Source organism: Ostrea edulis, chromosome 1 (genome assembly GCF_947568905.1).
Source record: "Ostrea edulis chromosome 1, xbOstEdul1.1, whole genome shotgun sequence".
NCBI classification, from domain to species: domain Eukaryota; kingdom Metazoa; phylum Mollusca; class Bivalvia; order Ostreida; family Ostreidae; genus Ostrea; species Ostrea edulis.
In genome coordinates this window covers 56,472,857-56,497,687 of record NC_079164.1, presented here as the reverse complement: position 1 = coordinate 56,497,687, position 24,831 = coordinate 56,472,857, and the positions used below count along the sequence as shown (strand labels likewise).

The 24,831-nt window shown below is 35.8% G+C and overlaps 1 protein-coding gene and 2 long non-coding RNA genes across 4 annotated transcripts in view; all 3 read left to right on the top strand.

Moving 5' to 3' along the window:
- Nucleotides 1-7,833: 7,833 nt before the first annotated feature.
- LOC130047923 (uncharacterized) lies at nt 7,834-10,016 on the top strand. The gene is made up of 2 exons (XM_056143692.1): nt 7,834-9,885; nt 9,972-10,016. The coding sequence occupies exons 1-2, from the start codon at nt 7,834-7,836 to the stop codon at nt 10,014-10,016; spliced, it is 2,097 nt and encodes a 698-aa protein (XP_055999667.1).
- Nucleotides 10,017-10,055: 39 nt separating this feature from the next.
- LOC125664719 (uncharacterized) lies at nt 10,056-15,914 on the top strand. Of its 2 annotated transcripts, none has more exons than XR_008800171.1 (4): nt 10,056-11,881; nt 13,665-13,805; nt 13,967-14,083; nt 14,993-15,914. It is a non-coding gene; the product is annotated as an uncharacterized LOC125664719 (long non-coding RNA). The 2 variants fall into 2 exon arrangements; XR_007366051.2 differs by having other exon boundaries at nt 13,957-14,083.
- Nucleotides 15,915-23,935: 8,021 nt separating this feature from the next.
- The window catches only part of LOC125664691 (uncharacterized), a 7,757-nt gene continuing 6,861 nt past the window's right edge, over nt 23,936-24,831 (top strand). Inside the window, exon 1 of the long non-coding RNA XR_008800144.1 lies at nt 23,936-24,350. This is a non-coding gene — a long non-coding RNA (uncharacterized LOC125664691). The remainder of the gene's footprint in view (nt 24,351-24,831) is intronic.

Genomic DNA, 24,831 nt, shown 5'->3' with positions numbered 1-24,831 from the left:
AACGAATATACAATTTTGAATTAACAACATCCTGGGGGCGCCAAAAAAAATTCAAAACACTGTTTATTAGGGGTATAACAATAATATGACCTATGACGAGTGATATTGATGTCATGCCTTTACATTTTCAGAAATTAATACAGATTTCATCTCAAGGGGAAGGGGTTTACATTATTACAGTGAAAGCCTGCAGACAGTTGTTGATGATGACGAGCAGAATGACAGTGACAGCATGCAGACAGTTGTTGATGATGACGGGCAGAATGACAGTGAGTAAGTCTGTTTAAAATGTTTTCACAAAGAAACTGCATAATGTTCATTATTTTGGTATAATCTATTATGTACATAAATCTTTAAATATTACACTCTGATATTATAACACACATAAGCACATACTTGTATATATGCAGGTAAACAGCATTGTGAAAAGTGTTCGAGAAGTTATGAACTGCAGCTTAACCGAATGGTAAGTTTTCAATTATTCTTGACGTAGCACCTGATGAGCCATCAAAACCATTGTATGAAAAATTAGGATGGTTAAATGTATTTTAATTAATTACATAGCATACGTGTATTTTATCGTACTAAACTTTTTATGGTATGAACCCCGGATATCTTCGGGATCTTCTTGTTCAAACTTGTGATTCATATTTCCTGCGTTCCAAATTAAATTATGATCTTTATTTACCAGAACATCAAACATCTTATTCGAAAACACTCTTCGCTACTCGGGCGTACATGTATGGAATTATCTACCATTAAACATGAAATTACCACCGTCTATACCTGTGTTTAGAAGAAATGTTGAAAAATTCGTAATTAGCTGTTGTTAACTTAAATACACATTCTTGTATGCATATTGTGTATGTATGTGAATACATATGTATATATTTTTGCCCCCCCCCCTTCCCCCTTCTTCACTCGTGTGCTACATGCACCTCCTCTATACCATGAATATTGACCTCCATGCTTGTTGTAAAGAACCAGAGCCACAAAGTACTAAAATTGGCCCTTTCGCCAAAATAAATGAGACTTTCATAGTTGATGCTCTAGGATTTATAGGTTATAGAACAATTTATTTTACAACTATATCTTTTCTAGTTTTCGTTTTACAGTCGTTTAAACTTTGTGTTGTTTTTCAGCAGAAAAGCTATATAAAGTCATGATGTTGACGTTATGAGAATCACAGTGTAATACACAAAAAATGGACGCATAGGTTAATATATATTCTTTGGGCTTATTCTGGTTGTAAATCACAGCTAATAAAATACTAGGAACTTGTATATTTTCTATCACGATGTTTAAATTTGTGATATATCCCCCTCCCCACTACATAACACTTTACTATTTTTTCCCACTGTATTGGACATAATTGAAAAATCGTGATCAAAAATTAAAATTCCTTGCAGTGAAAGGACCACAGCAAATAGTATTGGTTTACCGTCTATCTCAAAGACGAGTTTATGTTTTCAAGTTGCATTTATATCTATTCGTATCAATTTCCATTAAAATTGATATTAATTGACGATAAAAAAAAAAAAGAGAGACAACTGTATACTTTTGGTTAAACTTGAGTAATTATAGTAACTAATTAGAAAATGGATTTTTTGAACATCCACCTCGTAAACTAAATTTTTTTAAAAAATAAAACACGGTGGACCTTTAAAACTGTCGGCACCTCTGAAGTCTTAATTTTCTGAGCGAGGTAGACCTTTAAGTCCACGGAGGATCTAAGTGGATATCTGGCATCTGTGTCTCCTTTGTGCCAACGTGCACCTTCGTGTGATAAAAAAAGATAATAAATACTAAGCGAAATATTAGTGGGTGAAAATTAAAACATATAAAACGGCGACTTGTATATATTCATATCATTTAATGATATATATTATTGTAAATTTGAAATAGTAATTTAATTTTAAAAAATGCACCTTCACTGTCTATCTTTAAAGAATTATCATACTGATTTGATAACTTACTTAAATTGTTTACATGTTGGAGTTTGCTTCGAAACAATTCATCTTAATTACTCTTAACTTATGACGTTCGTTATGTATTAGTTTTTCACGTTTATATGTTTGAAGCAGATAAATTGTTTTTAAAAACCCCAGAAATAGAGTGGACAGTGTCGCTAAATGGATTTTAATTATCTCTAAGTAGAAACCTCAACATGTTTGTAAATCGGGATTATTTCTTGTATATAGATATATCAAGATATTGATACATATCCGTATGCAGACTTCCCCGTAGACGTTCACACCTAAATTCTCGACACCCCGTACACAAACACATGTACGTGTTAGTCGGCACATTGTTTCACAGCACGAGTTCACCAAATAATAGACTTTCAGGATCATTTGACTTTAAAAATAAACAAACGAATATCACATGATATAAATTGGCAATGATTTCAATTTGATAAATAGCATGAGTTATACCAGCTCAAAGAAATGTGGACCATAAAATGACAAATAAAAGCATTGAGTTTTGGGTCCATTCTGCTCTTCGTGGACTGAATACATTTTGTTATCGAAGATGGAAAAAATTATTTTGAAAATGCCTAGATTGTCCGTTTGCATAAACATGTATTACGGTGGTAAAAAATCTAGTAAATCCAATGAAGTTGTTGTAATATAGATTATATATTTATTTTATTTTTGACTGAGAGGGCGTTAGATAGCTAGGCACGTAACATCGGTTTTAAAAAGAGAGGGGGCAGTCCTAACTTGTGCCAGCCGAATAATTTAACACGGAAAAAAGGGAAATTAAATATATCAGAATGAAGTGGAATGGTTAATTAATAAGAAGAATATTGTCCATTTCAAGATTTGATTAAACTTCCCGTACCTGTATACAATTACTGATGTGCTCTCTCTCTCTCTCTCTCTCTCTCTCTCTCTCTCTCTCAGTTATAGATTCAGTACTGTTGTATAGCGTGTATGAATAGAAGGAACTAAAATGCAAATCGTCAAATCATTTTGTCTATATTTTTTTTGTGTGTAAACTAGTTGCATTTGACACCGATATTTCAAAGCAGCAGACTTGAATGGGTCGACACTGCACACTTAAAGAAATTGAATTCGGGAGGGTGATTGGGACAGTTTGAGTGGATGCAGACCACCACCGCCACCACACACATGTACACAATTTAAGGTTTTGAAGATTGGTCAATTTAAGCACAATTTCCTGCTGCTATTGTAGGCTGGATTATTAAATTAAGATATATTTATTGGCAAAACACATGTCCAGTTTATTAATTGGCAAAACATATATAATATAACATTCAACCCGTATGTCATAATTTAATTTTACTTGTATCACGCAATTTGACTTGTTGAGCACGCCGAAAAAAAATATTTGTTTATATTGTATAAATGTAACTTGGTATGGGGACATACCTCCTTGACAACTAAGACGACACTACTTTTCCTTTTCTAATTTTACATTGGACAATGAAACACTGATGCGTTGATAGGCCTTCGAACTAGGCCTATGAAATAGATAATCAACGAAATTAAACATGCACAATAAATACTGTATTGTCTTACCCCCTCCCCCTAAAAAAAACAAAAACAAAACGCACATTCTTTGTTTACAAGTAAAGTTACATAAAAATAAAAAAATAAAAAAAATAAAAAAAACTCTTGACATGTACGACGATATCATATGTGAAATTTTAAAAAAAACAACCGGTATATCGAGTATTTTCATATGGGGGTTACTTGATCCGCCTATCGAATGATAAAATGCGTCATGAATGTCTTACGACAGATGACGTCATGTCTCATCGATAACATGTGTATTGCTATTTATAAATTGCTTACATAATTTACTGTGTCGGATTTAACTGGCGACAATGCTACATGTTATGGTAAGTCATATTGTAGTTTAAATCTGTTATTTTGAATTCCATTTTGCCTGACCAGGTCATGCTAATATTCAGCCCGAAAATTGGATGTACTGTAGGTCAAAGAAGGACTCGCTACCAATGTACGTGAAGTTAGGTTAAATAAACAGTTATTTCGAATGTTGGCAGTCTAAAGCTGCGTAGTAACAATTTTGTAAAATAAATAAAGCAAAAATTATTCGATATGATATCAGTACCATACAAAAATACTTGCGTGAAGCCTGAATATTTTCTGATATATCCCAAAGTGACAGAAGACGGCATGAACATTTCAGTCACTAGGCCTAACAGTTTCGGTAACTCGTTTCGTTCAATGATAATGTTTATGATAATAATGTAAAACTACCAAAATTGTACACAGTTTTTAAGCAACGATGCAATGAAGATGCATTGTGAACGACATTAAAAGATGAAAACAACTAGGTATTGAAAATGAACATCTATAACCTAGATCTAGTAAAAGGGCAAAACAAGCTGCAACCGAAAACTATTATTAGGTGAGGGAATTTCCCTTGCTTTAAAAATAAACACCGAACTAAAATGACCTATACATGACACGAAATAAAAAACCTAGTTTCTTTCTCCATAAGATACTTAAATCAGCCATATTATCTGTAAAATTCAAGTTTACCACAACCAGCGCATTATAACCGTGATTTTTTTCAGCAATCCGGAATATCGTTTTTAGAAAAATAAAAATAGTGCTCCTAGCCAAACTCCTTACAGCGTCAAATTCTCCGGGACTACTTTCCCCTACGAATAATGACACTGCCACAGGCTTTCCAAACTTCTGCAGAAAAACGCAAGTTACTATACGCGTGTGATTCGGTTATCTAAAATACCAGATAGGGTGGTCACGTAGGGTTTATTTATTCCAGAATTAGTAGAAATAAATTCTTCTACACTCTGTGTAACGTGTAGACTGATTAAAAATTGAAACTACTGGCCTTGACATTGGACTATAATTTTGAGCGGAGCGTCATCGACGTAGTGATGATGATGTCGAGGCGTCTGTGGAAACAGGAGGAAGATTTTATCGTATCAGGGCCACACCTTTGCGTATTGCTCTCATATTTGAGAGGGAATCCAGCCAAGAAAGACAGATACACCAGGGACTTCTTTACGATGGATAAGTTGTCCAGAAAAAGCGAGAACATTCAAACAACCAGGTTAGTGACTCGAATTTTCTCAGAGATCTCGTATCTTTTGAAAAGTCCGCCAGCTGTCCGTAGTGCCATAGAGAATGATACATGTTGATAAAGTTTAAGTGTACGTACATCTTCAGTAAAATACTACAGGCACAGATTAAAGATTGACTATCGAAGATATTTTTAAAAGCGTAATTTCGTTTTTAAAACAATCTTGAAGTTGTTTCTAAAATCAACACCTGTATGTTAATTACTTGCATTCCGGGTATGGTTCTATGTTTTGTCTCTTTTCTATTTCATCTTACGTTTCCGGTTAAATAAATGTGCTGCGTTTACAACTGAATGTTTGTTGCTGTGTTGGATATACACTAACTGGCGTGGTGGCAGCGGTCATTCATGAACCCAAGCTATTTTTTGACGTATATTCAACTCTCCTAGAAGTGGACAGTAACAGCGTGATAAAATTCACCCCGGACACACAGGTACTAACGTATTTGGCATAACATCGTAAACAACATGGCGAATAGAGCGCCAAAACAGTGGTGCTTGACGAAAGTAGAAACTGTTAACTCCTATGAAAACTGGAGACAAAATTTATTATATACTCTCTCCCTGGACCCCAATTTTTTACCATATCTAGAGGACGGTGCAAATTGGGGGAAGAAAACCCGTGCTAACCCCCATAGAAACTTCGAGGACGACGACCAGAATGTCCCCGAGGCCAATAGAAAGACCCGCGCACAGAAAGTCAGAATCCTCGAACTCATACTCGGTCAAATCGCAAATTATACACCTATTATAGCAAGTAACACTATTGTTAACAATTCTACGACACTTAGGGACATATGGCAGATCATTCGCTTACATTATGGATTTCAGTCAACGGGTGCACATTTCCTTGACTTTGTAAACATTCGATTACAGCCTAACGAACGACCCGAGGACTTGTTTCAGCGACTAATGGCATTTACTGAAGATAACCTCCTGAAAACAGAACTGGGTATTACACACAATGGCCAAGAAATCGAAGAGGATGAGGAACTTACCCCTACAATGGAGAACTTTATCGTACTTACCTGGCTTACCCTAATCCATCCTGAGCTCCCAAGATTAGTGAAACAACGGTATGGGACCGAACTAAGATCGCGTACACTGGCCACATTGAAGCCTGAAATCTCCCAAGCCCTTGATTCACTGCTGGAAGAACTACGTAACACAGAGGATGCCAGAGCTATGCGCACACAGTTTTCTTCAGTGAAAAAAACCTCATCACCACAAGTCCAGAAATCCTGTCCATTGTGTAAGGCTTCTGGGCGTCCATACAATCACTATCTTAGCAAGTGTTCGTACTTACCCCAAAGTGACAAAAGATACTTTGCAAAGGCAAGGCAGATAATGGGTACAGACGGTAACCATTACAGCGATGAAGATGAGATTTCAGTCAGTCAGGATGCCTCCGTTAGCAGGGTGCAAATACGTCAATCTCCGTACATTGATGCATTTCTAACACACCATTCTGTTCGTATAATCATAGACAGTGGCGCAACTGGTAACATGATTCGATCGGACGTTGCCCACAATTTACAAGCATCTGTCACCCCTTCATCACAATATGCCCATCAGGCAGATGGATTATCACCACTCCATGTATCTGGTGAGACTAGACTAACTTTTAATCATGATGGACAAGAGTTAACATTCGAAGGGCTAGTTGTTGACAACCTGGACACTCCCATTTTGGCTGGAATTCCATTTATGGAGGAAAATGACATTATAGTCAGACCCGCCCGACAAGAAATCAGAATTGGTGACAAGTGTATATTCCGGTATGGATCTAAAACTCAGGAAGGACACCACTCCATTCGGCTCACACAAGTACTTCGAGCTCCTGTACCCCACACCACAACTCTGTGGCCAGGAGAGTACATTGAGGTCAAGCTTCCCGACGACATGACAATTCCTGATGAGTACAACACATTTTCACTTGAACCCACAGTATGCCAAAATTCTACAACAAATTGGCCCCCTCCTTCATTTATAGACAGCGTGGCAGGAAAAGTACGGATTGCTAACTTGTCAAATGAACCTTGTACAATTAAACGAAACCAACACTTGTGCTTAGTGAGACCCACTTTCTCCCCTAACGTCTCTCCAGATGATGGAGACACTAGACCTATCCCGAAACCCAACACTAAATACAGTAAACAAACAACCACACACTCCGCTGCAGTCAACCTTGACCCCGACAATACTCTTTCTCCTGCGATTAAATCACAGTTCAAGAAGACTCTTGATGCATACAGTGAGGTGTTTAACCCAGATTTTAAAGGCTACAATGGTGCCAGTGGTCCACTTAAAGCTGTTGTCAATATGGGGCCAGTTAAACCTCCTCAAAGAAAGGGGCGCTTACCTCAGTACAATAAACAACTTCTTTCAACACTTCAGGACAAGTTTGATGAGTTGGAGGCATGTGGTGTTTTTACTAAACCAGAGATTGTGAAAGTCAATGTCGAGTATGTAAATCCATCATTTCTGGTCAAAAAGCCATCTGGAGGCTTTAGATTAGTTACAGCATTTGCAGATGTTGGGAGATACAGCAAGCCGCAGCCATCTCTTATGCCTGATGTAGATTCGACTCTCCGACAAATTGCTCAGTGGAGTTATATTGCCATAACAGACCTTACACAGGCATTTTACCAAATTCCACTCGCAAAATAATCCATGAAGTACTGTGGAGTGGTAACCCCCTTTCGTGGCGTCAGAGTTTATGCCCGTTCAGCGATGGGTATGCCTGGCTCGGAGACCATTTTAGAGGAGCTAACCTGTAGAGTTTTGGGTGACTTGGTTCAGGAGGGTGTAGTCGCTAAGTTAGCCGATGATTTGTACTGTGGTGGATCTACTCCTGAAGACCTCCTTAATAACTTTACAAGGACACTTCAAGCTCTACAGAGAAATGGCCTTAACTTGTCTGCACCAAGGGAAGCCACAATCTTGGGATGGATATGGCGTGAAGGTACCCTTCGTGCAAGCCCTCATCGCATTGCTGCACTAGCCAACTGTCAACCCCCATCTACTGTCACCGGCTTGAGGTCATTCATCGGTGCTTTCAAAGTTCTAGGACGTGTCTTAAAAGGATGCTCACAGATTATATCTCCTTTAGATGATGACACTTCTGGCAAAGACTCCAAAGACAAAATTCAATGGACTGACGACCTCCATAGTCATTTTAAAAAAGCCCAGAAAAGTCTCTCATCCAATCAGACTATTACTCTCCCACAAGCTACGGACCAGTTGTGGATAGTTACTGATGGTGCTCTTCGAAGTGGAGGACTTGGGGCTACACTTTACATAAACCGCAACGACAAACTTTGCCTCTCTGGATTTTTCAGTGCTAAACTTCGTGCTAATCAACTTACATGGCTGCCCTGTGAAGTGGAAGCACTCTCAATTTCAGCAGCTGTAAAACATTTCAGCCCATACATCGTGCAGTCTTCCTTAAATGCATGTGTTCTCACTGACAGCAAACCATGTGTGCAGGCCTTCGAGAAAATGTGCCGTGGTGAATTTTCCGCTAGCCCACGTGTGTCAACATTCCTGTCAACGGTGAGCAGGTTTCAAGTATCTTTGCGCCATGTATCAGGTGCAGCTATATTACCTACAGATTTCAGTAGTCGAAATGTTCCTGCATGTGATAATCCCTCTTGCCAAATCTGTTCCTTTGTCAACACTATTGCCCAGTCTGTTGTTCAGCGAGTAACTACTGAGGACATAGCAGAGGGGAGAGCCAAAATGCCATTTGCTACCAGAACTTCATGGCTTGCCATCCAACAGGACTGTCCAGATCTCAGACGTACACATGCCCATCTCCTGCAAGGCACAAGACCGTCAAAAAAGCTCACAAATGTTCGGGATGTCAAGCGTTATTTACAGCATGCAGTCATTCCCAAGGATGGGTTATTGGTGGTGAAAAATAATGTCCCATTCCACCCATCACAGGAATGTATTATCGTTCCTCGCAGTGTCCTGGAGGGACTCCTTACTTCTCTACACATTTCATTGGACCATCCATCTTCCAATCAACTAAAAAAGGTGGTAAATCGTTTCTTCTTTGCACTTGACATGGACAAAGCTATTAACAACACCACAGACAAGTGGCATCAGTGTACTGCATTGAAGAGTACACCTAAATTTCAACCAGAACACACTTCAAGCCAACCACCTGACAGAGTCGGCTATCTGTTTGCAGTTGATGTCCTTAAACGTGAACGCCAACTTATACTGGTCCTGCGTGAGTACATAACTTCCTATACACGGACATTACTCATTGAAAATGAGCGTCATGAAACACTTCGAGAAGGACTACTCATCTTGTGTTCAGAGCTACTACCATTAGATGGCCCATTCGCTGTAATCCGGACAGACCCTGCTCCTGGATTTACCGCATTAATCAACGATAAACTCCTAGCCAAGTATCGCATATCCATTGAAGTGGGACGCGTAAAAAATATCAATAAAAACCCGGTAGCAGAAAGAGCAATACAGGAACTAGAAGCAGAAATCTTGCGCCATGATCCACTATGTCGCACAGTTACTCCATTATCTTTGTGTCTGATTACCTCTCGACTGAATACACGTATAAGAAGTAGAGGAATCTCGGCCAAAGAGATGTGGACCCATCGTGACCAGTTCTCACATGAACAGATTCCCGTTGATGATTATGAGCTTATTTCTCAACAACATGACATTAAGCTTGATAATCACCCACACAGTCAGGCCTCTAAACAACCTGGAAAGAGCAGTGCCCCTGGATGTCACAGCAAAGTTGGTGACTTGGTATACTTATATTGTGACCGTAATAAATCAAGAACCAGAGACAGATATATTGTGGTATCATGTGATGGCGAATGGCGACACATTAGCAAGTTCAGTGGCTCCCAGCTTCGACGAACAGCTTATCGTGTTAAAGACAGTGATTGCTACTTTGTACCAGCAGAGGAAGTCAGTCAAGACCACATTCCCAACAAACTACCCTCTGATGATGAGTGTGATGAACCGCCTCATGAATTAATGAACTTGGAAAACAAATTAACCAATCCTACATACCCGTCCCCACCACCAATACCTACTATTCTCTCAGATCCACCATTTCCACTTCAACCTTCACTGCTTGCTGATAAACCAACAGAACCGCTAGTTTCTGAGATATCACAACCTGACAGTGACTCTGATTTACCACCCACCCACAATGATGCGGTATTTCATCCGGCTAGACCTACCCGTGTTCGCCATCCACCGAAGTGGTTATCCGACTATGTATGTGATTGAACCGTGTGATTTGTGTTAGGGGCATAATAATCCCCTCTTGTGTTAATTCTTTCCATATTAATTTGTCATTGTGTGATCTATATCGTGTGCTTGATGGAACTCCTTTTTGCATTTTGTTTATGTATTCTCTCTAGATATTGCATTTTTCTAGATTTTGCATGTGTATTCAATAGTAATTTTTTAAGAGAAAAAGGAAAAAATGGTGACACCAGTATGTTAATTACTTGCATTCCGGGTTAGCATTATGTAACCGGTATGGTTCTATGTTTTGTCTCTTTTCTATTTCATCTTACGTTTCCGGTTAAATAAATGTGCTGCGTTTACAACTGAGTGTTTGTTGCTGTGTTGGATATACACTAACTGGCGCAAAGTGTTTGAGGAATCGCTCATATCAATCACTAGATCTATATCGCATTACTTTGATTATAGGTAATTCAGATTTAATCTGTTGATCTATGCAAACAAACTTTTATGGGAAATGCCTTCTCTCCCACCCCTCCCCCAAATTAACATTGTGGAGGTGCACTTTCAAAAATTATTTTTCAAATAATTATTAATTGTGTCATGCTTGTTCCCAGTGTAATGCTGTTGAACATGGTGAACATTATACATTTATTGCATGATAGTGAGGGAGATATGAAGATTTATTCACCCAAGAAAAATCATATTCCCCGAGGGCAACGCCCTAACATGTATGTAGCTGAGATTGCCCTAACGGCAACACCGCGCCTCAACGAATTAGAAGGTACAAACAGCGAAATACAGTGATATGATAACCATTTTTTATTTTACCATTCTCCTTGAATGCTGATTTACTTGTTTGTTTTTGTATCAACCAAAATCAGGGGATTTAACTGTGTATCAGAGACCCGCATGTTTTGTGCCTTACGAATTATGGAAGTAGAATGACTCGGACTTATTGTGACGTCATTGACGTTAAATTTATGGAAAATGCACGAGGCTGCCCAAGCGGTAAATATGATAGGGAGATATGATGTTTGAGGGGGAGATATGAAGTTTTGTTATCCCTGGCATGTGACCGTCTAGACCAATCAGATTACGCGTTGCATAGAATTTTCATACTGAGGTATAATAAATGAATGTGCTACACGGGCAGATGAAAACAACCCATGGTCTCGCGCGGAAATGAGCGAAATGAAAGAGACGTATCCGGTAGTTAGTATTTATCCGGAATGCTAGTGCGCAATGGCGGCAATAAACAAACGAAGCGGATACGTTCACGGGCACTGGAAGTTAATGTAAATATATAGTATGTGCATGTATAAAAAAGTTGATGTCCTTTTTATACATGCACATACTATATATTTACATTAACTTCCAGTGCCCGTGGATACGTTGAAGGAAAAACTTCTTTATTTATTTCTTACCGTTATGTAGACCAGTGAAAATAATGAACAACGATTAATCGCATAAATCCCATGAAGAATAGAAAACTGAAAGTAGGGCAAACATAGATCCCTGGACATATCAGAGGTGAGATCAGGTAAGTAGGGCCACGGGCACTGGAAGTTAATGTAAATATATAGTGTGTGCATGTATAAAAGGACATCAACAGGGGGGAGGGGGGGGGGGGCTAAAGTATTAAGATGAAAATGGGGGGCCCGAGGGATGTAATCAAATTCATCAGTTATAGCATGTATACCAGAACTAGTAAATGCACAATTGGCTGGAAAAAGAGCAATATGGACTTGTATAATTATATAAATGTGTATGTTTAATTGTTCAGAATGCAAAGTTGCAGTATGTATTCACATAGACATATAACGGATAACATATCTGTTATATGTCTATGCCCGGGGCAGGGTTGGCAAAAAAGTGGTCGATATGAGGCCGGTGGTTAATACTGGTTAATACTGGTCGATTGAAAATTGTTTGGTATATATAATATACTTATAAGTCATAATATTACATAAATAATGTACAAATGACTCTGTTGAATTGGGGAGATGTAAAAGTTTCTGTTCAAATTCCTTAATTTAACAAGAACTACCTTAGTATAAGTATTGTTTCATCAATCTTCATTTTAACTGTTGAATAAACATTTGAGGGTGGGTTAGTGATGTTTTCATAACAATAACAGGTACACTGGTCATCTCTGGTCCCAGCCTATGCTTATTTTATAAAACACCTGTCCACTCTGCTTCCTGGGCTCAGGTAATGTCCAGCTACCTTTTATTCTTAATATGTCCAGGTACATGTATTAAGAGGTCTGTCTCCAATAATCAAGCTATGTTATAGAACTGTGACCCTCTGGTAGGTACTGAAGATATTTCGGTCAGTTTTAGCAAACCAAATATATTAAACTTATGAAATTACATTTGATTATCTAATGAAAAATATTAATCAACAATTGATCCATACATTATAATGAAAAGACTTAATTTATTTTTATCTTTGCAAGAAATGTACAAAAATAGGAAAATGGACAGTGTAAATCACAATTGACCATTATTGACCACTTGGGGAGTATTGACCGGTTAAAACCATTGGTTAAAACTGGGGGCGGTTTTAACCGCCCAACCCTGCTATGCCTCTATGGTATTCAGAGATAGATCATACTAACTACATGTAATTACTTTTTCTTTAATTAAGTGAAGTTATACATTACTTGTTTCTCCTAACTACTACTTTATGGCACAAATTGAAGATTCAGTCCCTGGTGTTGGAGATCTTTTATCTTGAAAACAATAGATGCTAGTGCCACACAACCAAAGAATGTAGTAAACATACTGCTACCTTTGCATGTATTAATTAGCAAATTAAGGTACTAGTAAATATAAATGTAAGGAACAAATGTCTAGGGTGTTTTTTATCTATTAAAAAGATTGTATCAAACTCTAAATCTAATAAGTAAAATTTTGTAATATTCCAGCTTCAGGAAGTTTATCCTATCATAATGGAGGTGATTAGCTACTTTGAACCTACTTTCATGGATCTACCATATTACTTTTCTTTTTTACTATGACATTTGACTTTATGTTACTTTTCAAAGAAGGTGTAATTTATATGTATAACGTGCATCACATGCAATTTTAATGATGCAGGCAAATAATTTTGATGCAATATAAAAGGCAAGCGTGAACTGTAGATCTACCCAGATTAGATTCAATAAGAATTGAAGGTCAAAATCATGGTGGTAACACAAAGCATCTGTATACAAGATTTTTTAGGCTTGTTAAATGGAAAAATTATATGAAAATAATAGTCTCCAGTAATATCTACATTTTAATTCATATGAGAAATCTTATAACAGTTTCAATATTCAGACAGATCATGAGATGGAAACCAATGTAATTGAGAAGAAAAGGGAGTACAACTCGAAATATCAAGGAAAAACAAGAAAGGCCTTTGTGATCAGCAGATGATGTCCTATACAACCATCCTTCCATGACACATGCAATGGGAAGGTAACAGCTAAGTATATACATATAAATGATATTAAAATCCCATGTGCTCATTCCATATAATGTCCCTTGAACATTACAAGTATTTACTTATTCCAAATACATGTAGTTCAAAATGAAGTCAGAAATTCTAAACATTTTTTTTAAATTAAAGTTTATTTCAGGAAACAAAGCCTGTCTGAAACTCCAAAATGACATTTCCAGAAAGTTGAAGAATGGATAAAAATGTAGCTACCATCTTACAACCCAGATTTCATTCCACTGAAAAGAAAAGGGACAGGGTAAGAAGTTATTATTAATAAAAGATGTATATATGCTGAAACATCTTAAAAGATATATTGTTAGGTCACCTGAGCTGAAAGCTCAAGTAAGTTATTTTAATCACTTTGTATCTGCCATCTGTCTGTAAACTTTTCACATTTTCATCTTCTCCAGAACCACTGGGCCAAATTCAATCAAACTTGGCATAGATCATCCATGGGTTAAGGGGATTCAAGTTTGTTGAAATGAAAGACTATGCCCCCTTCAAAGGGGCGATAATCACAAAAATGTAAAAATAGGCGGGGGGCATTTAAAAATCTCCGCTAGAACCACTGGGCCAGAAAAGTTCAAATTTACATGACAGCTCTCTGACATAGTGCAGATTCAATTTTGTTAAAATCATGGCCCCGAGGGTAGGGTGGGCCACAATAGGGGATAAAGGTTTTGCATACAAGTATATAGGAAAAATCTTTTTTAAAAATATCTCTTGAACTATTTAAGCTAGGGCTTTTATATTTTGTATATACATTTTTTATGAAAAGTTCTTTCATGTGATGCAATGGTATATAGATTTCTTAAGGCAAGATCTTTTGTATCATGCATGTACCATGATCAATTACCTTGTGACCTTGGTCTTATTCAGAACAGCAAGATCTTGACGATCATATTGGTGTTGAGGCATTTCTGTGTAATGTGAATTCATTTTCAGTAATGTTGTGATCCTGGGGGTTCATGTAGGCTGGGGCCACAATATGGGATCAACATTTTTCATAGGAATAAAGACTGAAATCTTTTTAAAATCACAACAGCTGTACAATGGCAGGGCCAAGGTGACTCCGTTGAGCGATGTGGCTCTTTGGCCTCTTGTACTGTTTAAGACGCATGTATTTAAAATTTATCATAGGGTATATTTGCATTTATTTTTTCAGAAATTTTGCATGTCCATGTCTTGGAAGGTGAATTCTAAGGTGGAAAGTCAATAGATGCTTACCATATCAGATGCTTGCAGAGGATACTGGGGATAAAGTAGCAGAAAATTATGGAAAACAGGGAAGTGGCAGCCAGGACTATGGAGGAGAGATGACAATGACAGTGAGATGGCGTTAGGTTGGACACCAGAAGGGAAGAGGGCATTTAAGAGACCGACAACAACCTGGAGAGGAACAGTAGAAGCAGAAAGAAAGATTGCAGAATGGAGAAACTTGAATGAGATCAAGATGGTAGCAATAGAACAGAGTGGATTGGAGAGAGTCTCGGTCCTATGTGTTTTGGCATGGAGAGAACTAAGTAATGTCTAGATTGTTGGAGATAGGATGACCAGGAATATGAATGGATGTGATGGAAACTGTACTAAGACCCTTATGTATTTGGATAGATTTACATACCATCATGATTTTGCTATGAAAAACTTGAAAAAAATTCTCAATTCATATTGTAGCTGACATTGTACATTTGTACTTATTAATATTTCAAATGAACATGTTTTTAGACATACAATATCTAAACTTTGGAGTCCATGTACATCTCCACATTGGATAATAGGTAATGATATATGCGTGTGAAATCTTTTCCTATGGTATGCACATGTTAACACATTAGTTTAAATGATGATGTATATCTTATGACTATGGAAGAGAATGTGTTCAGAACAGAATATGTGTGTAGAAGAGTTATTGCCCTTGAATGTGATTTATTATTTACATGGGGTTGAAAAATAATCCAGCACACAGTAGTACTAAATGCATTATGTTAAAATACATTTATGAATGGTATAAGTGATACTGTCAATTACTGATTAATACACTTTGTGAAATCATATTATTGTTATGTTTAATAAATTTCAAGGCTGCACCTTTGTACATTTTACAATATAATATTCTACACTTTGGTATCAAATTCTCTTAACCTAATTTAAGAGTTACATATTCATTAACAGCAAGTTAATTATGATATGCTATGTAGTTTGTCAAAGGGGCATTAGCTGCGAAAGTAATGGCAACCTTTTTATTCAAAATCTCTCAATAAGAATATATATTAATGCCTAATAATAATATTTATTTTGTACAAAAACATGAGAAACCTAATAAAACGACAATAGATTTCACTTTTAGTGTATAGAAATACATAAGGACGAATTATTGTCTTGCAAGACAATAATCATTTAATTACCAAAATTCATGTGATATTCATACATATTCATGTGCCTGTTTTGGGGTTAAAAGGTGTATGAAATAATTAAATACTGGTGTTATCACTGAAATATACATGTATGATATGGAGCAAATTTCATTTAATTCATTTTTTGGTATCAAAATGACAGCTAATGCCCCTTTAAGAATAACTATTTTCAATGCACATCATAATAACCTTGTTAAGCTTGAAAGAATATTGGCTATAAGGAATCTTGATCATCCATGTAAATATTAAAAATATTTTTAATTTCTATCAAGGAGTTCCTTATAAACAAGCATAAAATCATGATTATAGTACATTGACTCTTGTGTGTTTCAATCTGTTAGACTTTCCAATTTTATTGCATTTCTTGGAAGTTGTGTTAAAAGAATTGGTGGTCTTGGAAAAAGGTTGTTGTAGTGAACAGCAAAGGTCAACTGCTATTCAACAGTCTGTATACCTAGTCACCAAGGGCAAGGGTAGAGGTCATGTGGTTCTGCATTTCACAGAGCCAGTTAAGGGGCTAAAAGAATATAGTGTTAATGACAATTATTTCCATGAATAATGAGAGACATCTCCCATCTCTTGTTATAGTGTTCTTCTTTAAAGATTTTGTGGGAGATGAGAAATACTTTATTTGATGCACAAACACCAAATTAAAAGTGGAGCTTGTTGATCCTAAGTGACATCCCTGCCATTATCTTCAATGCAGTCTCTCATGTGTCTTATAAAGGTTTGCAAACACTAGTGCTTGCATAATGCACAGACACACGAAATGTGGATAGTGTACGTGTACAGATGTTGTGTACATATCACCACCCCTCCACTGTCTACAAAATATATACCTGTAGAACCAGTAATATCACCAGAATATGTTATTTCCCCACCGATCACGTTCATAAGTCATTATGAAGTCAGTTCTACATTATATGAGCTCTGGTGAGATATTGATACATACCGTACCACTGGATCTAAAAGAAATCCATTTTACCACCGTCCCATTCCAATTTGATATCCTTTACTCTCATGCGCTTTAAATCAGAGACGGGATACTTTTAACTTCGATAAAGTTGAATTTTCCATTATATTCACAAGCATAGTAAATTACCATCCCTTGCGAATTATGATATACTGGCTGACACCCCCCCCCCCCCCCCCTTACATTGCATGGTAGGATGAATCCGCCCCCTTCTTTACATGTATGGTGTTGAAGTTTGGAATAGAGAACATCTGTTATGGATTTTTTGGACCTTTTTTTATTTTCGTTTGATAGTCAAGAATTTTAGACTCTGCTACCCCCCCCCTTTCAGGAAAAAACCCACGCTATGTGTCTGTCTGATGCTCTTAAGATTCTTATGTGCAACAAAAATGGAAGTTCAGTAAAATTTCTGGCAACTTTCTTGCATATTGTATTGAAAAAAAATAATAATTTGATTTATAGTCAATATTAGCCCTAAAATAATATATGTCTCTAATATAAAGCCTACCAAAAATACCGTGTAATTTCATTCCAAATGTACCTAGCCAAATTTGTCATGTAATTGGATATGTAAGGTATTTTATATCTATTAGAAAATATTTTATTAAGATTAATTTTTCGAATTTGAATATGGCGTATTATACGCCAACAATTATTCCGGAAATATATTATCTATTGGTGACGTTTCACCCAAGTAAGTATAATCTCGCGAGAATACCGCTTGTTTTCATCTGCCCGTGTAGCACATTCATAATAAATAGATCTGGTACAGGATTTTAAAAGTCATATGAGTGTATCAATGACCATGATATGGTCGAGATTAAATCATACATATATAACTTTGTACACCTTACTAGATTCACACCTTGTGTTTACACACCAATACAGATAATTAGTGGCTCAAGAAAGAAAATCCAAAGAGAACAAATTCATATGCAGTGTAACTAAATTAAAACACATGTCTAATATAGATATCAGTTGAATACCTGACATTTAAAAAAAAAAAAATGAAATTAACAATCCAGTATTAATTAAGATAAATTGTAAGTGTGAGATATAAGGTCTATGACTAATGTAGCAATGAAATAATTTCAATGATAAATAAATGTGGGAATTTATATTATGACAGGACCCAAAGTTAACATACAGAGAAATTGATAAATATACTCTCACCATGGAAATTTCATCACTAAACATGTGAAATTGCTATGATGAAACAGTTGGACAGGATGTACATATATATGTACAAAGTATTCACCAAGTGTTCATACATTATGCTTTGCTTGTCACTGAAAATCCATGATGTAATGAATATAAATCATTACATATTGATGCAGTTTAAGTCAACCAATGGGAATTCAGCTAAAACCAATGTAAGAAATTTTTCCTGTTTCAGATGTAAACATCATATTGTATACATCATCATTAAATGTAATGTGTTGCAGATTGTTTTCAGATTAAATTTGTATTCATGCAATTTTGCAACATTGAACCACACAGCTTTATTTAAATTGGATCAGAAATGTCTAAACTATGAGCATATATATAAATAAGACATGGTTTATATTTTTGTAGGAATTGCATCATCGCAATCACAAACCATGATTTTTGAGTCCACACCAGCTTCCGCAATCTGACAAAGGAGAGAATTTATGGGAAGGATCCATGGGTAACCGACGACGAGGAATTACAAGATGTGAAGGATTTCCACCAATTTGAATTAAACTAATTTGAATGAGGTACTAGTACTTGTCTTTAACACATGTACATAGAAATTTGTAATTTAAAATGAGAACAGTAAAAAATCATGATTGTTGATTTTTGAAGGTAAATCTTTAATTCTGAGGAATGTCTATGCATGCAAACATCTGCAACATTAATAGTGAGAGTAGCAATATATACTAAAGCTTTAGAATTTATTATTGCAACAAGGTAACTTAAAATTTGTTTATCACAGGCCATCGCTTTGCACTGTGATACATTATTGATACATACATGTTTATCGAATTTTGAGTTGTCTGAATTTCTGAAACAACATTTGAATATAACAAATAATTTTCTTCATTTCAGTTCCTTACATATGAAAAAATTACCATTTTTTGCCTGTTTCCAAATATGTGCAAGAAGTATACAGGGATTGAAAGCTGAGAAAGAGACAAAAATTCCTTTTCAATGTTACATATTATATATAGTTATGTATGACAGTGAGGCTATCAACAGTGCAATAATGATAAACATGTGAAGTGTTTGCTAATAAAACATGATAAATTTTCTGAAAGTGTCATTTAGATGTGTTTGATAGATACCTGTAGTTCTCATACAGTGCATATTGAAAAAAGCCTCATGGGAGGCAAATTTAATGAAGAGGATATGCATAGATACAGTGTATATATGACATACCATACATATAGAATATATATTGACTTTCTTGGTATACCTGTAGTAGGGGCAAATGGTCAAAGTAAGCTTTTAACATAAATTTTTATTTATAAATGGGGATCCCGGACCCCTTCCAAGGAGAAATAAATGCAAAATAGAATGGGTCATTCTGAATTTCAAATCTGCTGTAGAACAACAGGAACAGAAATGACAAAACTGTGTGAATATTGTTGTATAGGGTTTTAAAACATGGTTCTTGAGGACATGATGGGGCCATATAAGGGTTCATTTTATTAAATTTTATGAATTTTACTGAAGGACACAAAATACATATGTAATATACGCAAATACATATGTAATATACACTGTATATTCATTAAAAAATTTCTAAAGGCAAGTGTTCATCTACAAAAGAGTTTTGATTCAGAATTATTTCCTGTTGAATCTTTGAAAATACCAAGAATAATTTGATTACAATATGACAAATTATGCATGCACTGTAAGGATGTGAATTTTGATTTGTTCAAACAGTGGGGTATTTTGTTGTTGGATGACAGTTTACAGGGGACAATTCCATAATTTATCAAATTCATATACATGTAATTCATAAGATACTTTTTTTCTTATATAAACATTGAAGTGAAATTGTCACATGTACAACAGTAATGAAGTCAATTAAGTACAAGTAGACTGAAAAAAGTGTGGTGCTGAAAGATTCAATGTATTTCTGTAAGAATTTTTACTGTCTAATTAGAAACGGTCTTTGTGAAATAAGAAATGAATTGTTGCTTGAAGTTAACTCGCTTTCCTAAATGGTCTTAATTTCACAAAGATTTTATATGTTAAAAAAGATGTTTTCTGGAAAGCTATAAATCATTAAATTTGTTCAATTCTGTAAGAAAATAAATAATTATATGGGGACCAGAGTCATATAATTACAAACATCATCAGAGCATGGCGTATACTACAAAGAATTATACTACCGGCAAATAGAACTTGGGAGGGGGGTACCCATCTTTTCCACTTTTTATGACAAATATGCCTTCCATGTAAAATAATACAATGGACAATATAATTTAAAAATATCATAAAATCAATAAACTAAGTTGCTTCATGCCAACAAGAGTAACAGAGTGTGTGTGTGTGTGTGTGTGGGGGGGGGGGGGGTTCTCTCTCTTCATTTTTTGCTTGTCGATCCCCCCCCCCTCTTTTTTTTTGTTAAAGCAAAGCTACATGTATGAACCTGTACTTATATTATATGTCTCAAATGCAACCTGCGAAGAAACGCTGATGTGTTTTAGAATATAGATAATGGTGACTGCAATTTTTGTTCGTTTAATTCTCTCTCTTCATTTTTTGCTTGTCGATCCCCCCCCCCTTTTTTTTTGTTAAAGCAAAGCTACATGTATGAACCTGTACTTATATTATATGTCTCAAATGCAACCTGCGAAGAAACGCTGATGTGTTTTAGAATATAGATAATGGTGACTGCAATTTTTGTTCGTTTAATTTGGGTGCATGGTGGGTTGTAAATGTACGTGTACAATATGTAATACACCTCAAGTTCATATGTTAGTTTGTTTCGATCTGGGATGTTGAGTAAATTTTAATCCCCCCCCCCTCCTCCTATATGCCCATTTTCATAAATGTGCACCAGATATATTGCTGTGCACAAATTTCTAAATGTAAGTTTATCAACGGCGCCTCACATATGGATCCCTGACGTGAAAAGATGAAAACGTTAACTATGATTTTAAAAATCCACCGGGCATCGTGTACAGCGACAAGGAATAGGCCTGCATCAAATTCTTTTAAAATGAATACCAATGGACGTTTTCTTATCTGATTTGACTCTACAATTCTACTTACTTTACTTACCTTCTCTTTCATTGATTTATATAGTACGTTATTAATAACGGTCTATGAATATTTATTTGAAGAAATTTGAAAGAAAATGATAATCTAAGACTTGATAATATATTAGATGCAGGGAAACCGATATCGATTGGGTCGGAAAGTCTCGTCATGTGACTCGCGAGAAATAACGTGAAATCGTACTTCCGGGCAGTTGTCAGGATGGCATTATCAAAAATGTACTAGACTCGCTACGTTCAAAACCACATAGAGCTTACTACAAAAAGCGAGAAAGCGGTGGATAACAACTGGGTTTAGAAAATTTGTTCTAGATAGAGCTCTGAGTTATTACAGCAGTTGTTCAAACGTCAATACGAGACATTTTTCAACAAAGTACAGGTATGTTTACGTCATAGAGTCGTCTGCATCATATGCACTGTACAGTCGTTTGCATCATATACACCCATACATCTATATCTCAGAGTTTAGTTCAAGATATCGAAAGTCCTCGATCAAAATCTCAGCAATATATTTGCGTAGTTCTGATTAGACTGATTCTTGATTGATGTTGTGGTACCCCCCCCCACCCCCCCCCCCCCCCACCCCCCGTAATAATCTGCATTGAGTGAAAACCCTAGAGCACTAGAAAAGAATAAAAACCTTTTCCTGTTGTGCATAACATGGATATATATCCCTATTTTATTCTATGATTTTAAACGTTTTACAGTTTCATTTAGAAATTTATCTAAATTATTTCATAAAGATATTTCTATAAAATGAAGACAGAACTTTTTACTGACACCAATCATATCAGTGACATATTTTTGTTTCCACTATGTAGCTGCAGTAATTTATAATATTATATTTTATACATTTGGTATGTAAAACTGCATACAGGAACAGATCCAGAAATTCGGGGGGGGGGGGGGGGGGGGGGCTATAAATCCGCGACTGGCATCTAAGATTTTTTTGATTTATCTGAATTTCAGTTCAATTATCACTAATCCAGATGGTCAACAAACATTTTAGTGTGCAATTATATATATACTAGTATTGCAGACCCAGGAATTCAAATAAGGGGGGGGGGGGGGGGATTTCATGAGGTGGAGATCTATCTCCCCTTAAATCCGCGGCCGCAAATGGCATATTTCATAGATTGTAGATATAAATACATGTACATGTATATCTTATGAATTTTGGTTTATCTGAATTTCATCTGAATTGATAGAAGATGTTATATGTCTATTATGAAATATTGACTAGTCCAGATAGTCAATTTGCAGTTTAGTGTGCATAATCTACATGTTTTGTGTGACAATGACTTTAATGTTAATTTCTTAATCTTTTAGATATAAAAGGGCAAACAACACAGCTGGATAAAGCATCTTAAGTCTGCACCTCGTAAAGCTATGACAATGAGAGAAATGTATCCACCCAGGCAATCAGAATATTGGTAACTCACCAGAGCTCTTTATGCAATAAATGCTCGTCAAGCTATCAATATTAAATGATATTAATTCTGTAATGAATACTTGTATACATGTAAATTCAGGTGATCCCAAAATATAAAGGTTCACCAAAAATGAATGCATCTCAGACAATATAGAAATTTAAAAATATCCTTTCTCTGCAACAGCAAAGGATGTCTGTGCAAACATATAGGGGATTTTTTACTAGATAAATGCAGATATCATTATAAAGTTTTCCTTTACAAATTCTATCAGACAGCGGTATAAGTAAATAAATTTTATTATGCTATAAGAAAATGTTGAATGTCCAAATAAGAATTATCTTAGCATTGGTATTTTTATGAAAGAATATATAGACATAGTGGATGTCAGTCTCTTTCAATTTTTTTTGGGTAAAATTTTCAGAGTGCAACACGGAAGGTGCGCTGCAGCTCAAAGAGAGCCCATAACGGGCATCAAGTTCTCCATCAGCTTTACCTCACAGGTACCACTTGTGATTTCATAGTTTGAACACCAACGAACATGGAAGTGATTCTCATCCTTCGAGATGAATTATGGGAATTATACTTGGCAAACATTATCGAGCCTTTGTGCCCTCTTTGCAATAACCAACTAGATAGACTTGTGAAAATTCAAATGTCTTCCATTAGTTTTATTTTGTTTTTGCTACAAATGATCAGTATAAAGATGTGCATGAATCACCATTGTAACAATTTCTTTGACTAGCAGACGCTGCAGCCTTAAATAAATGTTCACTTTATCATTTACTTGAATGCATTTAATACAACTTGACAATGCAGAATAATGTGAGTAAGAAGTTGTACATTTATAGTATCTTAAGTCCAAAGGTAAATTTAATAAATTATGGAATTCATATCAGCTATTTCCTTCAGTAGAGGATTTGCAAATGTACAAGTCACACAGAGTTGAAAATCTGAGTGGACAGATATATATGTCTGTATTGTGAAGGTATATGATTTAGAATATGGATGTTTTTAATTATTAAATTGCACACTCCACATGAATTTGACTCTTCCTGGTCTTGTAACAGCTGTGCTTCATCCTCACTGAAATGAGATTTTGATGAAAGAAAAGGTGATATGTTCAATGTCACTCCTGATTAAAGTTTATCAATATATCAAATCCTTTATTAGCAAGAATCATATATCATCTGGCTTCAACATCTCCAATACACCTCAGTGATCAACAATGTCACCATCAAAGGTGGATCCAGGATATAATTCAGAACAATTGTTGTGATGGAATTGTAATTCCGGAATTTTCTATTTGCTCGTTTTGCAGTTGTTAGTTTTTATTTAGAATCACTGCTTTTCCCGCAAACACGCTGTGTGAAGTTTTTTAGTTTTTCGAGCTATCAAGAGCCAAAGAGTAAGTGTTTATCATGTGCATAATGTTAATCACATTGTTCGTAATGTATATTGATGCTTTCATGCAATTTTTGAGTGAGATTTTGTGCATTTATACTTATTACTCAATACACATGTTGATCATTGGCTCAGGCTAGGTATAAAACATGGACCAGTCCAATGTATTTTGTGTATCAAATCTTCGATTAATATGACTGTTACTTACCGTCTCGCATATTTGTGTGTCTGTACATTGATTTTTGGTAGGTAAGTTTGTAGAGTTTAAAATTAAGAATCGCTTCTGTGTAGAACTTCCATTTTCGTTTATTTTCCAATTTGGCATTGTATAAAATTCGGATTGGTCACTAGGATTGGAAATGGTTCGTAATTGTCATATAGTCAGTTATTTTCTATGTGAATTCTTACTTATGTACCTTTGTTGTTATCTTTCAGTATTTCACCCTCTCAGGAGGAGGCAGAATAAATTTGGAACATTAAAACCAGATCTTATTATTGCACAATTGTGCTACACAAGTGATAGCCTTTGC

What these genes read in the sequence shown, in the direction of transcription:
- LOC130047923 (XM_056143692.1), top strand. Translation starts at nt 7,834, where the DNA reads ATGGGTATGCCTGGCTCGGAGACCATTTTAGAGGAGCTAACCTGTAGA. An exon ending in ACAGCAAAGTTGGTGACTTG is followed by an intron (nt 9,886 to 9,971) that starts GTATACTTATAT and finishes GCGACACATTAG; the next exon opens with CAAGTTCAGTGGCTCCCAGC.